Genomic DNA, 19039 nt, shown 5'->3' on the forward strand with positions numbered 1-19039 from the left:
ATATTATTTCATTGAAGAAACAGAAGTACACCAGCCTGTTGCTGTGTAAACGTCACAAAAAGAATGACTGAACGTTGCAATGTGTGTTGTAATAGGGTGACCAAACGTCCTCTTTTGTCTGGATATGTGTACCGAGGGTGTTTTATAAATTCGTGTAAATTCTCCCCTGTGCTCAGTCCATATGTTTCGGTGTTTGATATGTTTTTTTTACATTATTTCATATTACGTATTTATGTATTTGTCAAGTAAGACTTGAAAAGAGAGCTATTATTTTGTTTTAAGTTCATATGCTAATACAGAAGAGGCATTATGTAACCGTATTTTCTTTAAATAACAGTGATCTTGCAAAGCAGCTGGTTCCAGGTCCTTGGATTGAAAAAACAGGCAAAGACATCGAGGTAACAGTGTTCAAGACTGCATTACTTCATCAGAAGATACAACTGCATTTATGGGAATCAAGTGTCCTCTGTTGCTGTGTCCCAAAAAGAGGGTGACCTGCAGTGAATATTGTAACTATTTTGCTCAAAACTTTTTTAGTATTAATATACACCCCCATATAAACTGACTTGGCCCATCAAAGCAATATCATGATACCATGCTTTTTAAAATAAATGGTATTAGATACATTTTGATATTTGTTCTACTATCGTGGTGCAGGGGCTTCCGAGACAGACACATGCAAATGACTGTGGCATTTTTATGATAATGGTAAGCTTTCAAACATGGAACTTTCCAATTAGCTGAACATATTTTCAGTACCTGAACCTGTTTAATGTTTCTGACACAGTACGCCTGGTACCTCATTCTTGGTGATCCATTTGACTTCACTGTTGTAAGTTGAACCGATAATTTGATCGTTACAGTTCCTGTAAGTTTGACAAACTAGTGTGGATATTTAAAGTAACAGCAACATACATGTACATGAAGTTAATCATTGTGGATTTGTGGAATGTGCTCTTCCTATAAGGACGACACGCCAGTTCTGAGGAGATGGTGGTGTTCCGTTACTATGGAAAACCTAATCCTGGAAGGGTATGATTGATTTAACCTTTGTTAGATCAAAGAGATCTAACAAAGGAGATTACTGTAGATTTCTTTGTTAGATAAAAATATTGTTATATTGTATCCCTAGCTGGCCGTTTCAGCATTATGACTATTTTTCTTCGTTTATTTTTTGTTTCTTCAGGCATGGGAGGAGGTTTGCCCATTTCACTAAAGAGGGAAAGGACATGATTTCTGGCCGTCTTTCACCTGTTTTCTGACTGAAGCAGAAAAGAACAGATGATGAAGACACAGACGTAAGAATATGTGACAACAACACAATGAATGACATAATATGGCGACTTTACATGTATGTGTAATTAAGACCTTCTTCAAAGGACAGTGTTGTCACCAATAACCCTAACAGGCAGCCTTGGTTTAAGGCCCCCTGAATGGTCTCACTAGGAAGCACACCATAGTATTTGTCATGTTTGTCCTTTGTTACATTTTATTAAGTTTGAACCACCGGTCATAAGCCTGACACACAATAATAAACAGTTACACTAATATTATAAATCGTACATCGGCATTGCCGATCAGAAACCAAGGGCTATCTAGAAATAATATCAGAACTAACTGAGATCTAGACTGTATTAAAAAAAATCCCCACAGTTGAACAGAGATGCATATTATAATAGATGATATTTGAAGACATATTAAGTGTTTTCTTTTTTCAAATTTCACTTATTGTCACCATGAACTTGTGAAACTCTTGCTGCTTGCGTCAGCAGCATCCTTTACAAACTGACAAAAAAGGGACATTTGGAAGACCACCGACTATATCAATAAAGATTTAGTATAGTTTTGATATGTTTATCTTGGAATGTTCCATCTATTTAGAATCATGACTGGGAAGACAATGAGGGGCTGAAGGTTGGTGAAAAAGTTTGCTTGTTTATTTGTCTTTTGGTTGATAGATTCCATTTTTTAAATTAGAATGTTGACAGGAGCATGTGCCACTGGATGCAATGAGCTCTTAATCAGCTTTGTTTCTCAGCAGAGCAACACATATTAAAAAGGTGATGAATGTAATTAACTTCAATTGTCATGGTTTTAAGGCTCTGGCTGACTATCATTCTTCATCAGTAAATGAATGGAGTTACCTGACTATGAAATTCAAAAGCAGTCTTGTGTAAGTTGTTGACTGTTCTCATCATCCAACCAAATAAAGTCTGACACAAAATGTTACACTTGTGATATAAATTATTTATTTACATTTACAGAAAAATGACCCCATCAAGACAATGTAGTAATAACTATTAGAAATAGAACCCAAGATACAGAAGCTGACCTCTCTGACGCATTCCTCCAGAGACTTTAGATTTTTCATGCCACACACACTCATACCTCACCACTTTGTTGTGCTTTGAAGAGATCTATATTTGTTATTATTTGTTATTTAAAAGATGCTATTTCACTGATGTCTGACTGGGGAGTAATACAGACATTATTAATGAAGCTTCGTTTAAGGCAGTAACATTTTTCTAGATGTTCATGTGGCATTCATTGTACATATAAAGTGTGGCATTCATTGTACATAATTTAATTTACATTTCATTTAGGATACTTTTGTATTGTGTGTGATTGGATTTTTACGGATATTTTATGTTAAATTTAGAGATTGTGTGTGTATTATTGCATTATCCAGCTTCAGTGGCTAACTCTGACCAGCAGAGGGCACGTTCGCTACACAGTAGAGTGGTGATAACAAAATCTCGCGTGTTTTCTGACGTGAACGAGATCACGAAATCAGCTGTTGCTAAAGTGGGCGTGTCGCAAAGTAGGCGTGTCGCAAAGTGACGTCACTTTGCGATACGCCTACTTTGCGACACGCCTCTCTCTTGCAGCCTGCAGACAGATAGTGTTGATAAATACGATCGTCAGGAATGGGATGCCCTGTCGCCTCACCGGAAAACGGAAGACGTCATCGCCATGGTAACACAAAGACGCCTACTGTCATGGCTGTAGCGCTGTGGCACAGGTTGCAGGCAATGATGTAGGAGCTACATTCTGCTTCAAATAATTCGAAGTCATCCCACATGTTTTCCAATCCTATTGTCTGGCATTTCAAATCCAACAAATAAATGAATAAATGAATTCTGTCAGTTGTGTTCAAATTTGAAGGTGTCAGGGGGTGCACAATTAAATCAAATGTCAGCAGAGAAGAAGATTTGTTTCTTTTGTTTTATCTTTTTACACCACTCTTTTTGTGATGTTCTGTCAGTGTGAAAAAGGCGTGTTAGAAATAATGGACGCATGTGGAACTTACATCGATATGTTGTTTCCTCCTCCATTTCGACGTTGCACTTCCTGAAAAAGTTGTCCAGAGTGAGCATCGATGCAGACTCGCTATTTAAGGGCTGAACAGTCCACTCTCCCTCCGCACTACGCGGTTTGGGACGGCCCTTAATATGGAGGACCCTCCGCGGGAACGCACAAACGGAGGGGTAGTGTGTAGGGATAGTGTGTAGGGGGCGATTTGGGATTCAGCCCTAGTGTTTGTATATATCTATGAATGCCTTGGCATTAGGCCTGATGCCTCCTGCTAGCTAGCCTGTCACATCGCCAACTGGTTACTGAAATTGAACGATAGTTTAAATAAAGTTTTTAAGGTGAAGTAAATGTGCACTTGCGCAGTACGGATCGTGTAGGGGTTTTGTTAAAATAAAAATAAATAAATTTAAAAAAAAAAAATCAAAATGCCATAAAGTGCATTGAAATACGAGTAGCGAAAGTGACGTATTTTTCGCACATGCGCAGTACAAATCGGGTTTCCGGGACGGATCGGGTAGCGACAGTTGCCACTCTCATTATATAGGCACTCTAACTAAAAGCCCATAACACATGCTACTATAATGTCTCAGCTTTAATTTGAGCGGGTTTCCATCAGTATGAAAGGAAATGAAGCCCCAAAGCGCACAAAAATGTAGATGTTTAAAAGTAATTGGACAGACACACATGAAGTCAGAACCCTCTTATTTAGCATTAGAGGAAACTCCTTTACAGCTGAACACTGCTGACTGATCAGTAGTCATGCACAGGATGTGATATTTGTCCCTTTATCAGCAGCCAGCTCCACAGAGTTACAGAAACACACTCCTTCGTCAGTTTATTCATTTCCTCATTGCTGCTGCACAGAAAACTAAACGTCGCCCAGTGGTTTTTGATGCATGTGTCGATCTGAAAACACAGAGAATGGTCCTTTGTATTTACCTTGTTGCTTCATTAATAAACCCCTGTGTGCCAGTTCCTGTCATACATGTCCAGACTAGGGCAGATGAGATGGATCATAAGCTGTTTCATTTTCATATTTCCATCATTTTAATAAATGTTTCATCACCCAGAACTTTGTTCCACAGTTCTGATGTTTTTTTTTTCTTGTTCTTTTATATACGTTTAAGTTAGCTGCAGTATTTTTTTTTTGACGTTACTATGTTTATTGGGAGGTTTGGCATAGAAATTGCTGACCTTGTATATACATGTACATTTGAAGGAAAAAGAAAATAAATAAACTTATGCAAGTCATGTAACATCTTATCTATAATAACATTCCAAATCTATACAAGTTCTTACTGCACCAAATTGTACTTCCCTTGAAGGTTTTAATTTTTTGCAACAACTTAAAAATAGAACGGTAAACAATTATACAGAACTCGATAGGGACAATGAGAAATAGAAGAGAAAGCAGACAAAAAAAGAGACAGGCAGAGTGAGCTGTGTCTTGTGCTGAATGCTCTGAGGTTCTGGACATGAAGTCCTCTCTTCAGCTTTGATAAGGAACATTCACCTACATCCTGGAGAGCTTCCTTGACCTCAAGGTTCTGCTCGTCCACCAAGACATGTGCTCTGTGCTCTGCTATCTCATTAGCAGTTTCAAGCTTGTAACTGAGGATGTTGCAGCTGAACTGTGACTCACCTATAGCCATGAGTTCTGGGTAGAGACCCAAAGAACAAGATCATGGATACAAGTTTCTGAAATGAGCTTCCTCTGTAGGGTGTCTGGGCTCAGCCTTAGAGATAGGAGGAGAAGATCAGACATCTGGAGGGAGCTCAGAGTATCCTTTATCTCGGAAGGAACCAGTGGAGGTGGTTTGGACATCTGATTCAGATCCTCCAGGGAGACTTCCTTTAGAGGTTTTCTGAACACGTCCTCTTGGGAGGAGACCCCGGGGTAGAACCAGAACCATCTGGAGGGATTATAGCTCTTGTCTGGCCTGGGAACACTTTGGGATCTATCAGGAAGAGCTGGAAAGTGTTGCTGGAAGGAGGAACATCTGGAATGACCTGCTTCATCTGCTGCCTCCCTGACCTGACCCCAGATAACAGGAAGATGGATGGATGGATGGATGGATGGATGATGGATGTTGCTGCACAGTGGCATGGTGCACTTTCGCCTTGCAGCAAGAAGATCCCCGGTTCGTGTCTTGGCCTTCCTGTGATCTTTCATGGAGTCTCCATGTTCTCCTGTACATGTGTGGCTTTTCTCCAGGTTCTCCAGCTTCCTCCCACAGTCCAGAAACATGCTGAGGTTAACTGGTGATTCTAAACTGTCTATAGGTGTGAATGTGGGTGTGATTGTTTGTCTCTATGTGTAGTCCTGTGATATTGAACCTAAAGTTCCCGGGCTAAAGTTACACCAAACATGAGGTCCATTCACGAGTCTTCATCATTGCCAGATCTTTTGTAGTCCTTGAATCCCACGTATTTTCCCTCTGGGTCAGGAAATTGTTGGTGTATGTATTCAACACAGCATGATGGCAGTGGCCGTCTCACGTGCTTTCCTAATATCTGCCCGCGATGCAGATACAGGGTGAAAGCTCGGTAGGCCATCAGTCTGCTTTGTCTGAAACAGTCATGGAATTATAGGAATTATAATTAAGGCAAAGCTGTACAGGTCTGGTAGAGTTCCATAACAAACCACAAAAATCCACGGCAAACATGCACCTACCGGTTTGACAGCTGATCGGGAGCAGGGCCACGCAAACACTTCCTGATCATGCCACTGATGTACATGAGTTCCAGTGATGGCTTATGCGCCACATAATCTGCCAAATCCAATTTCTGAGTTAAGCATTCCAGGCTACTTGTTTCAATCACATCTGTTGCAAGTTCATGCTCACGACAACAAAAACACTCGAAGTCAGTCCTTTGTTTAACACAGCGCCCACATTTGCACCAAGCAGATGCAGCCATTTTCACCCTCCCGTCTCTCCAGTTCAGTGCATCATTTTCTGCCTCAGATTCTGATGATTCCTCATCACTTTGAGAACTGTTATCCCCAGATTCGGATTCCGTTGATACTTCTGGCTCAAAAATATATCCACGTTGGCCAAGTTCTTCATTTGTTTCGTCAAAATATTCCATTTTATGAGTGACAATAACACAGCAACAGCGATCTCGCATACACACCCGTAGATCAAGGCTGAAGCCCTTTCAATGTCGCGGCGTCACATCCTGTCTCGATATGGCGCCTCCCAGTGAAATCAACAGTGGGGAATGTGAGCGGCGTTATATTTGAAATATAGGACTCTGCATAACGATGGGAGCGTTAGCTATCTATCAAACGTCACATTATTGTCTCATATTTTGGTATTGCCATTCACTGGGACGACCACAGGTACCCTTTAATAAACATCTATCCATCCTCTATCCACCGCTTTATCCTCACTAGGGTCATGGGGGGTGCTGGAGTCTATCCCAGCTGACTTGGGTGAAGGCAGGGGACACCCTGGACAGGTCACCAGTCTGTCACAGGGCTACATATACAGACACACAATCACACTCACATTCACACCTACGGACAATTTAGAGTAACCAATTAACCTCAGCATATTTTTGGTAGTGATCTTACGCTCGAGCCAGTTTGCTCGACACAGTGCCGAGCTTTTGAAGCGAAAGTGTTCCGAGACGGTGTTTCGATCCCTGCTTCAGCACGCCCACAATCATGTGACTATCGAGAACGAGGCCTCGTTACGTCACATCGCGTGTCGCGGTGCTTCGAGTGAACTTTGAAGGGGTTGGACATTTCAATCTGTCCAGGTGTTAAAAGGCAAAGGGATCTGATTCACTCCTCAAATTATGGGTTTTTGAGAGGAGGAGATCATGCTAGTGCATTTGCCATTTGTCATTTTGAGAGAAGTTAGGGAGAGTATACATTTAGTTAGAATTTAGTTTAGATATATCTAGTTGCATTTCATGCATTAAATAACACACAGATACATATGCATAGATTCACTCATACACAACACACATTCATTCATAGAAACACACTACACATATATGCACACAAACATACATATATAACGTTTTAAAACATTTATTGCAAGTACAAAGCAGTGAGAGACAAGCAGTCCTGAGGCTTTTTCATTTTTTTCCACTTGGATGCAGTTCTGACACATGACCAGCAGATGTCACTCTTCTGATTGTGTCAAATACTTCGAAGCAATGTGTCATTCTTGAAGCAGATGTGTCAAAGTGGTTCATTGCTTCATGAATCTTTGATTTCACCATCACTAATTTTTGGACTGTGGGAGGAAGCCGGAGTACCCGGAGAAAACCCACGCATGCACAGGGAGAACATGCAAACTCCATGCAGAAAGATCCCAGGCCGGGATTTGAACCGGGGATCTTCTTGCTGCAAGGCGAAAGTGCTAACCACTACTTCACTGTGCAGCCCATTTAATAAACATGTTAAGTGCATATATATTCCCTTCTTTCTTGAATCTGTTTGCTCATGCAAAAGAAACATGATTAATATAGATTAAAATGTAATGATATTTAATCGCGATTAATCGAAATAATCCACAGTAACCCCCTGTGATTAATCTGATTAAACATTTTAATCGTTTGACAGGTATATATATAAACTTGTGTGTGTGTGTATATATATATATATATATACATACATGTGTGTGTGTGTGTGTGTGTGTGTGTGTGTGTGTGTGTGTGTGTGTGTGATTCTGTATTTTTTCCGTTCTTAGTAGCAACGACCTGTTTTTCATGAAAATCATGAATCATGAATTTACTTTTCTCTTATTGTAACACCGTGGTAGAATCACTCAAATCAAAACTCAAATTTGGGTCCTTAATGTGCTGCTGCTGCTAACAGGATTTGTACAATTTTGGACAATTAAGGGAAATTTGGGGAAACTTTAGGGTCATTCTGAACAATTTTTAATGCATTCTGAACAGTGTCATTGTCATTTGCAACACTTTTTTTTTCTTCATTTTGGTAAGTTTTTGAGTCATTGTAGTTAATTATAATCTTATTTTTGAGATTTTGTTGTCACAATTTTTTGTTATTGTTGGGTAATCTTTACCTGAATACAGACAGTTTTTGGATGAGTGCAGGCAGTTATAAACTCATTTTAGATTATTTTTGGGTGACTTTGGACAAGCCATTAAAGTGAAAACTCATAAGCTCCATGTATTAAAGCTACTTTATTGGCCTGATCCAGGAATATGAGAATTTCCGTTTACTGCTTCTGGCGGTCAGAGCAACGCCACTGACAGCCGCAGGGTGGCGGTATTGCGCTGACCGAGGAGATCCGCGGTGCCGGGGACAGCAGCAGAAGAAGAATGGAACTTGAGGAGCTGATTAGCTAATAGTGACAACACTGTAAAGGACTGCTGGTTCTCCTCTGCTTTCTGTTTTATCCACCCGTCTGAGTTGTCCATGATGTTGACCAGTTCGTTGTTTACACTCTGAAGCCTCTCCCGTAGCGCTGATAATGCTGAAAATGAAGCTACCGAGGAAAACGGGCGGGGAAGGAGGTGACGAAACGGCCGAGGACGATTCACTAGAGCAGCGACACCTTCCCGGGGCGGCATCTCCCTCCTCGGGGTTCGACCGGCTGGAGGACTCTTCCAGACCCCATGTGGATCCATCCCAGTTGGACAAGGAGACTGTTTTCGAGTGGTTCGGCCTACATCTTAACCCCGCCAGGCGGATCGAGTTCATGTGCGGGCTGCTGCATATGTGCCAACCCCTGGAGCTCCGTTTTTTGGGGTCTTACTTGGAGGATCTGGCTCGGAAAGACTACCACGTCTTACGGGACTTTGAATTTCGGGCGAACAGTCCGAGCGATTTAGGGGTTTTAACGGACGTGGTGGACCCGGTGGTTCGGTCCAAACTCCTGGTCTGCCTGTCCCTGCTGGGGTCTGACAGCAGGGAATGTGCCGGGATACTCTTTCGGATACTGAGCCATGTAGACCCGGCCTTGTTCTACTCCCTTCCTCCGTTCAGGAACCCCCCCTACCACCCGGTCCAGGACGGGAATGTGTCCGGGCGGTCGGAGCAGACCTGCGGCTTCTCCGCTAACGAAGCAGCCGCTGGACCTCTGGAGCAGTTGGCGCTGCTCTTTACCATGGCCTCCCTACACCCAGCTCTCCATTTCCACCAACGGGAGGTTGTCCGGGGACAGCTGGACAAAATAGAGCTGTCCATAGAGGAGGAGAGGCGTCAGAGCCAGCGTAGAATAAACGCCCAGGTAAAGAGCCATATCCCGCAGTGGTCCAGTTAATGCTAAGCTAGGTCAGAACTCACAGCTCCAGCTGGTGGGACTTCCTATATTAGTTGGTTAAAGTGGCCAAAAAGTCAATATATGTTCTTAGACTGTATTACTGTTAACTGTTGGATTGCACATACACATAGTGTGCCATGTACTCCAGCAGGAAACGTCCTTTAGCATTGGCTGTCGTCCATCGCAGTACAGCTAATGCTATTGCTAACAGCCAGGGGTGTCAAACCGAAGGCCAGCGGGCCAAAACCGGCCCTGCAGAGGGTCCAGTCCGGCCCTCAAAGTGTAGAAATGAATCCTGACTGTGAAAATATGTACAGACTATGAACAATTTGCAATAGAAAGGCAGTCAGCAGCTTCAGTAGACAGTTTAGTGGAACCCTGTCATTGATGCACTGTCACAACTTTTACAAGTTTTTATATCTAAATGTTCTATATTTACAAGGCCACAATTAGCAAAAAATAAATAAATTAAATTAACTAAGAAAATTATATATACGTACACCCAAATCTAGAAAAAAATAGCAAATAATTATTAAGTATTATTCTTACTACTACTACTACTAGTAATAATATTAACAATATATAAACCCAAATCTAGAAAAAATTATCAAAAAAGAAAAAGTATATTTGTAAAACAAATCTAGAAAAAATGAGCAAGAAAATTAAATAAAACAAAATATTAATATAATAAATATAATAATATATAAACCCAAATAAATGAAGAAAATGAGAAACAAAAAACAAAATGATATGTATATATATATATATATATATATAAAATCATATTTAAAAAAATACAGCTGATGTAATTCTGCTACAGTGGATTTTATGGTTTTATATACAGGATTAAGCTTCTTCCTTTATAGTTTCCCCTTTAGTTTGTGTGGTGTGTCAGGATTACTACACGGATGTGGAAATGAACGGGAATTTAAAATAAAAATAATCTTGACAAGTTGTAAAATACTGTATTGTTCAGTTCCTGTCACTAAATGTTTTCTGCCTTTGTACACATAGGCACACAGATGATGAACTGAGGCCTAGTATTGTTGAAATTTCACTTATTTTTCATAAGAAATTTCAGGTTGGTAATAATGCTTTCTGCAAAGATAATTCATTAAATGTAAACATTGTCAGAATGTGCTTTTTTGCCCTGAAACAAAGGGAAATATTTGTGGTTATTTTATTTGTTCTGGTTTTACTGGAGGTCAGGTTGGGCTGATTTGATTTGACCCCTCTGGTCTAAGCCGTATGATGAACCAGCCAGCAACTGCAGTCGGTTAGATGGTTCCAACAGTTCTATCTGGGATACTGCTGTGGTCCCATGGTCTACCTTACAGTTTGTTGTTGCTGTGGATCTGTATCAGCCACCGTCGTCTTTCTAAATCCAGTGAAAATCACCATCAGGCTCACTGGATGCTGTCCCAGATGTACAGCTAGCAGGTGAACAGACTGCCTGGTCCAGCTGCTCTGAGCTGAACCTCCACAGCAGCAGATGTTCCATAGAGGTCCTGGTGTCTGCAGGTTTTCAGTCCAAGCAGCAGGACAGGAGCCCATTATGTTCATTATTTCTCTGCGTGTGCCAGCAGTGGGGTTTATTTTTAATTCCACTGGGACTAATAACAACAATAATAATAATACTAATAATGTAGGCTGCCCGAGTTTATCAACAGTGTAACCCTGAATATTGACTGGACAAAAGACGTTTTAGGACGACGTCCTGTGCTTTGGGAAACGTGGATTAGCATTTTTCACCAAAGAACTAATCAGCTTAAGAAAACAATCTGTATATTAGCCAACAGTGAAAGTAATTGTTCTAAAAATGAACCGCTGATGGAGGGAGACATGTTGGAGTGTCAGAGGGACTTTATTTACACCACAGCAGCAGATGCTACAGTTCATTTGTTATTCTGATGTGTTTGTGTTGGGTGCAGCAGGGTTTTTGGTCAGATATGCGTGTGTGTAGTTGAAGTCATACGGCTGCTAGTGTTATTATCGTTTACCTGTTGCCAGTTAACAAATGCATTGTAGGAAAAACAGTGATGGCAGACAAACATGGGTGTAACATCCTCTGGAGGGACGTTAGGAGGCCAGCTGTCTTTTTAGTTAAGGAGGTTTACAGGGATATCAGAACTGAGTTTACTGACTAAATCTTGAAACGGATCTTTCTATTCCAGTCCATGTTTGATATTTGAAGAGGTTGTGTCTTTTCCAAGATTATCCAGATACCCCAGGGCCAGCCGTCCTTCTTTAGTACCTGCACACCAAAATATTTAATATGTAGATATCTACAGCTGATGGAAGGTCTGTAAGTTACTTCAGTACTCAGCTGTGGTCGTTGCTGTGAAGGATAAGTCTCTTCAGCTCACTGAGTTAGCAGCTTGTTTCCTCGTAGGTGAAGACATCTGATCAGTCTGTCGTTATGATGATGGTAAAACTACCACGCTGAATTCCATGAATGTTGGTGGTGAGGAAGGGCATGGACACAGGAAGAACATATTAAACAGATCATTAGTTTTCTGTGAGGTAGGGCTGTATTAGATAAGTGAATGCAATGCACCGTTACAGTTAGGTGTAGTAATATGGAAGTAAAGAAAACATAGCACCAAACTAGAGGGCTCTCTGACGGCGAGGACAAGCAGTCAGAACAGTCTAAATATAGTGAACACTTAAGCTGCTATTGATTTTTTGGGTTTTGCTGCTGACCCCGTTAGAGCTGCTTAGCTTCTCTCTGGTAGTTTTCTCTGGTTCTTCAGAATGGATGAGGGTGATGACGGAGCTCATGGAGGTGGATAAATACTTTAAACAAAGTCACTGGATCCAGCCTGCTTTCACTAAAAGACAGAGCATTGTTCTTGGCCAGCACCCCTCTGGTTGGTCAGTGGATGGAGCCTTTGAAGTGTTTGCTCCAAACTAAGCCCTCCAGTTTGTTAAAACCTGTCAAGGCAGAGGTGTAATATAAAGTCAGTCAGCAGCTTCAGTATGGTAGAGTTTACTTGGACCCTATCATTGATGCACTGTCACTACTTTCATGCTTTTTTAAATGTTTAAATTTTCTACATTTACAGGGTAGGGGGACAGCTTAACCCTGTTAGACCCAAATATAGGGGAAAAAATTAGCAAAAAGATAAATTATACACTGACAGTCATTAGAAACTTTGAGACCATATTTTTCAACATAATTTTTATTTTGAAGCCCCAAACTGGATTTTCTTCATATGAATCATTTGTTTAGCATATTGGCATACAGAAACAAAAATCTAAAGTTTCAAGAATGATTTCAAAATAAAGAATTTCACAAAAGAAAACGGCACCTACCAAACACAAAGTCACAACAGTCAATACCGAGTATGGCCTCCATCTGCTTGGATGCAGGCAGCAATCCGTCGGCGCATGCTTTGGACCAGGCTTCTGATTGTGGGTTGGGAACAGCCCATACGCCTGGCTACATCACTGTAGCTCAAAGCGGCCTCCACCATACCCAGTGCCCGGAGACGTTGTTCATGTGATAGACGGCATGATGCTGTTCACTGGACTAACAATGGTGGCCTTTTTTGGGCCTTTATATAGGCCTTCAAACCCATTCTCACATTGTGCAGATACTCACTGAGTATTGCTTGGTGTGTATTTGGTTCACTTTTGCAAAGTGACCAACCCATGTGCAATGAATCATGACAAAATGACAACTCATCATTATCTCAACTACCAGGGCACTAGATCATCAGTTAAGACCCCTATCAGTTATTAAGTGAACTGATTAGACCTCACAGACAGAAAACAGTTTAGCAAGGCAGTAAGAGTTTTAGTTGATCAACACATTATTTCACCGTGTGAGTTTCAATGGAAAAATGACTTCTCTAACTAATCTGGAGTCATGCCAGGAACGCAAAGCTCCTCTGGTGCCACTCTCAAGTGTCAGAGCTTCCCACCGACACATGGAAACCCCTCACCCCTCTGGTAAACCACTCTCAGCTTCTGTCGCTGTCTCACTACCTAACAGTTTTCATAAGGATGCCAGTAAACACCAGAACTGTTACTGGATTAGAGGAGCCATAATGGTGGATAAATAGCTTCGTTTGTCGTCTCAGATAAAAAGTAAAGTCAATGAGGAGTTAAAATAGTTATATGACTGCATGATAAATGAGTGCTGCTTGATGTCAGGGGTAGTTATTTGTCTGTGTTGGCCCTCAGATAACATCCAGTGTTGTGTAGCTAAAAATGACAGCTTTGGTGTCAGACATTCATTCCTGCAGACTGTCCAGCCTCATCCTTGTATGGAAATATGAAAATGAAGAGTATTTCAGGATGAGGAGTTAGATAGAAATGAGCTTCCTGTAGCTGCAGGTTAGCGGCTTCAGGCCTCAGTAGCTGCTAGCGTAGCACGCCTGTATCACGGACTGAAGTCATTGTGAGTCAGAGCCGGGTCTGCTGAAGATGCTCCTAATAAAATCACCATGCCATTTTTAGAGCTGGGCTGTCTCTGGACTGTGCTGCTGTCAGATGTGGTAGGAGCCGTAGTGAGGGAAAGATTAGAAGCAAACACAGGCATATTAGTGGTTTCATTCCTTTTGATTGTCAGATGGTTGTCCTACATGTTGTGTTTACATAGACGGTGTAGTTTGGCTGTTTCCTGTGGTATTTATATTCTGTAGCTATCTTTACTTTTTGGCTACTCAACATTTGAAGTGAATTTGTATTTTCCACTGGATTGTAAATCATTACAGACAAGTATGGCTAATATTCCTATGTCTAAAAATGACCTCCTCCAGTCTGGGAAAACCAAAACAAACCACGGTGGAAATTTGCACCGTCATCCCTAATAGGAAAGCCCTATTAGCTAAACATAAATCAAGTTAAATACCTTGCAGTCCTGCTGTAAATAAAGGTCAAACTCCCAGTGAAGCAGTGTGATCCAGTGACTAATGTGGTGTCCTGTTGGTCTGAAGGAGCTGCTGGGGCAGAAGGTAGACTACCTGCCCTCCCCAGCGCTGGGTTTAGGAGAATGTACGGCCTCCCATCCTCCCTGTCAGAGTCGACGCTCGAGCCGCTGGGCAGCACAAAGAGAAGGTGAGTACAAACAGTGAACACACTCTACAGAAGAGTTCCCTGCTGCAGGTGTAACGGGGAACAAGATCCATTTAAATTAGTCTCATCTTTCTGCTTAATTCTTTGTGGGAGTGACAACACCTGCCTCATCCAACTATGGGATGTTTGTTGCTTTACCTCTTGAAGTTGTAGCTGTTGTGCTGAAAAAAAAGGTTTTTCTCTAGATCAGAGGTGTCCAACATGAGGCCCGTGGTCCAAAAGTGGTCCTCCAGAGGGTCCGATCCGGCCCTCAAAGTGTAAAAATTCATTAACAGCAGGTTGTAAATTAGTACAACTATCAATTTAAAATAATTCCTAGACCATGACAAGTTGTTTGATCATAAAGTAAAATACTAGATTCTTCATTGTTCTTTTGCCATTTTGTGTCTAATTGTTGTAATATTTAGTTTCATTTTTGTCTTTTTTTCTGACTCTTGTTGTTTTGTTCCTGGTTTTTGTCATTTTGTGTTTCTTTTCGTCTTGCTTGTGTTTTTTGTCTTATTTTTGTCATTTTTTGTTTTGCGTATTATTTTTCTCGCTTTGTGTTTGTCTACTTTTTTGTTTCGCTTGTGTCATTTTTATCTCGTTTGTGTCATTTGTATATTTTTTTGTCTCATTTTTGTAATTTGTCCATTTTTTTGTTGCTTTGTAACTTTTGTCTAATTTGTAGTGTCTTTCTTATTTGTTTCAGGTTGTCTCATTTTTGTCGTTTTGTGTTTTTTTTTTGGTCTTGCTTATGTCGTTTGCCCATTTTTTGGTTGCTTTGTGACTTTTTTCAAATTTTTTGCCTCTTTTTTGTTTTGAATCGTTTGTCTCGTGTTTTGTCCTTTTTTCATTTTTGTCATTTTGTGTCTCATTTCTGTAATATTTTGTGTTATTTTTGCTGTTTTCTTTTGTTTTTTGTGTCTGACCTTTATCATTTTGATTATAAAGTAAAACACTATATTGTTCAGTTGAAGATAGCTGTGACTATAATTTAGAGTTGTTGTTATTTCTAGGTTATTATTCTTTGGTTTTACTGGTCCAGTCCACTGGCCAGACTGGACTGAATGTGGAACCTGAATGAAGATGAGTTTGACTCCCCTGGTCTACAAAGATTCACACTAGGTCCTATAATGAATCAACTTTCAGTGACCAGGAAGTCTTTTATAGTCAGCATTTGCTCGTCCTAATAGCTGTGCTGCTGTTTTCCTCCTGAACTTGTCAGACTGAGTCATGATTGTGTTTTGTTGGTCTGTGTGTGTTTTTGCAGCGGTGCATATAGAGGGAATTGTGCTCAGGGGCATCTCTCGGACCAGAATAGACAAGGAATACAACTTTGAGGTGGGCAACAACATCACACACACACAGACACACACAGACACACACAGACAGACAGACAGACACACACACACACACACAGACAGACACACACAGACAGAGACAGACACACAAATGTTTGTTTTTCTATACCGGTGGGGACTTACCATTGACTCCCATTCATATCTAACTCCTAACCCTTACCCTAACCTTAACCATCACCAAATCAATGCCTAACCCTAAACAAACGTTTTTGCACTTTTACATTTTTTATTAACAACAATATGGCCAAGAAACCGGTGTTGCCACCCGTGGGGGCCTCATTTTAGGTCCCCACCGTAAGACAAGTCCCCACCTTTATAGCAAATAGTCAGGTCAAAGTCCCCACCGGAATAGCAGAAACAAGTACACACACACACACACACACACTCAGACAGACACACACAGACATAGACAGACAGACAGACAGACAGACAGACAGACACAGACAGACAGACAGACAGACAGACAGACAGACACACACACACACACACAGACAGAGACACACACACACACAGACAGAGACACACACAGACAGAGACAGACGGACACACAGACACACACACACACACAGACAGAGACACACACACACACAGACAGAGACACACACACACTCAGACAGACACACACAGACAGACAGACACACACACACAGACACACACACACAGACAGACAGACACACACACACACAGACAGACACACACACACACACACACACAGACAGACACACACACACACACACACACACACACAGACAGACACACACAGACAGACAGACAGACAGACAGACAGACACACACACAGACAGACAGACAGACAGACACACACACACACAGACAGACAGACACACACACACACAGACAGACACACACACACACACAGACAGACACACACACACACACACAGACAGACACACACACACACACAGACAGACACACACACACACACAGACAGACACACACACACAGACAGACACACAGACAGACAGACACACACACACAGACACACACACACACACACACACACACACACACACACACACAGACACACATTGTCGCAGTCTGCCTTATAGACCTGTTTAGTTGTTCTTATGTTACATCATTTATCTGTCCTGTCTATGGATTAGGGATGGCTCGATACCACTTTTTCACATCCCATACCGATATCGATGCTGCAGCCGTGAGGATCGGCTGATACCGATATGATTCTTTTCGTCATTCTAAAAGCTGTTAATAATACATGGATGTAATTTTCTTGACACTGACATCTAAAAACACCACATTCATTGTACAACAGCTGTTCTGGTCCCCTAAAGAAAGAAGGAAAACATGACAACAAGTTCTGTGTAACTGCTGTGGCTTTATTAAAACTTAAAGCTCACATCGCTTTTAACAGCGTTTGTAAACACAACAGAGCCAGCTGCACCATTCAAATGTTTGAAATAAAACTGCAACTTGGTGCACATATTTAAATTAAACTAAATAATCCCAGTGTATAAACAGAAAAGTCACATTACGCCTCAATGGCATGGCAAGGCTGCAATAAATAATTTATGAATTAACATAAAATAATAGCATCTCCACTAGAACAATGTAGGTAGTACTCAGTAAGTTACACATGGCTTCTCAAGACACACAATCAGAACAATAAAAATCTAGGCTATACACCTGGGGGGTATTCCACAAAGCTGGCTAAAACAGGCTGGGCTTACGCCGGTAAGCGTGGCTTGAATAAGCGGCAACTTTAATCTCAGCTGCAAGTAGTTCCACCAACGAGGCTCAGCTGTTTTTCAGAGACGCTTATTCAAGCTGCGGCTGATCCAAGCTGCGGCTGAGCGTGCGACCGGGGAGATAAAAAGCCCCGACGTGTCGATCGTCGAAATGATGATATTATGTCTAAAAACAGAGCGGAGACTTTCTCTTCGGAGTTGTACGAGGACTACAGGGAGATTATCACAAGAAAAGGCAACACGGTTGATAAATAAAGCTCCAGACGCTGCCTGGCAAAGCATTGCCGACCGTTTAAATGCATAAGTGTTTATTTTCTTTTTAATGAAGCACTTAGTCTGAGCGTACACACGCACACGTCTGAAAATTTAATTTTCAGAGGGCAAGTTTTTGACACTGATTAGTGATAACCCACAACTGCAGTGGTTGATGACTTTTTTTTCCTCACCCTGAAGTTTGTCACACTACTGTGGCCCAGAGGAGATCAATCTGATGAAATAAAGCTTTTCAAAACCCATTGAAGACATTTTTTATGTGTGTATAAACATCTATATATATGAGAGAAAGAGGCTACAGCCTGGTTTTGTATAATGTGATGGTGGTTTTCACTTTTTACTCTGGTAGGCCTAATTCATGTCCTTGATGTGACAAATATATATCCACCATAGATGAATAAAGCAGCAGGTAACACCTAAAACCAAAGGAGGAATACTTTGGAAAAAAGGGGAAACTTCATGTGGAGATGTTTCATCAAACACTCAAACTTTGAATGAAAAAGCAGAAAAAAACATGTAGGCCTACAGAGGAGATGTCATTTTTATTAGAGATGATAGTGCTACTGTGCCCTACATTTAAATAAGGGAGAAGACACAAATGAGCTGTACACAAAATAGTTCTCTCATCATTTGGCCTCACCTTTGGATTCTCATCATGATCAGATTGGACCGCTGGAAAAAGGAAGGTATTCTTTATGGAAAACTGTGGCTGTTGTGTCCTGCTTATTTTAACACAATCTGTGCCTGTTCCTGTTACGTGTTGACTGCACTTTGAGGGTGAAAGAAGAAAGAAAATCAGATATTTCCAAGTATTTACCGCTGATGGATTCCAACCCACGGCGCAATGAAAAGTAAAACCACATTTAATCTACTTAACTACACTCTAACCACTGATCCACAGTTACACACTGTGACAAAATGTGTAATATGATAGAGTTTGATTCACGGTTATTCCAGCGTTATTTAAAAAAGGTCTCAATGTATGTCACCGAACAAGAACATCACTGATTACAGATCAAGATGAATTTAATGTGTAACATGCGGTTCACAGGCG

General features: G+C 41.1%; 1 protein-coding gene and 1 long non-coding RNA gene across 2 annotated transcripts in view; one reads left to right on the forward strand and one right to left on the reverse strand.

Annotated features, from left to right (window-relative positions):
- Window positions 1–336: 336 nt before the first annotated feature.
- On the forward strand, window positions 337–2061 carry LOC127531314 (uncharacterized). Its single transcript, XR_007938382.1, has 3 exons — window positions 337–398; window positions 658–1032; window positions 1187–2061. It is a non-coding gene; the product is annotated as an uncharacterized LOC127531314 (long non-coding RNA).
- Window positions 2062–16088: 14027 nt separating this feature from the next.
- ift74 (intraflagellar transport 74) overlaps window positions 16089–19039 on the reverse strand; it is a 68339-nt gene continuing 65388 nt past the window's right edge. Inside the window, exon 16 of the mRNA XM_051940347.1 lies at window positions 16089–16299. Within this exon, the coding sequence (XP_051796307.1) occupies window positions 16270–16299 (30 nt within the window). The 3' untranslated portion in view covers window positions 16089–16269. The remainder of the gene's footprint in view (window positions 16300–19039) is intronic.

Source organism: Acanthochromis polyacanthus, chromosome 20, assembly GCF_021347895.1.
Source record: "Acanthochromis polyacanthus isolate Apoly-LR-REF ecotype Palm Island chromosome 20, KAUST_Apoly_ChrSc, whole genome shotgun sequence".
NCBI classification, from domain to species: Eukaryota; Metazoa; Chordata; class Actinopteri; family Pomacentridae; genus Acanthochromis; species Acanthochromis polyacanthus.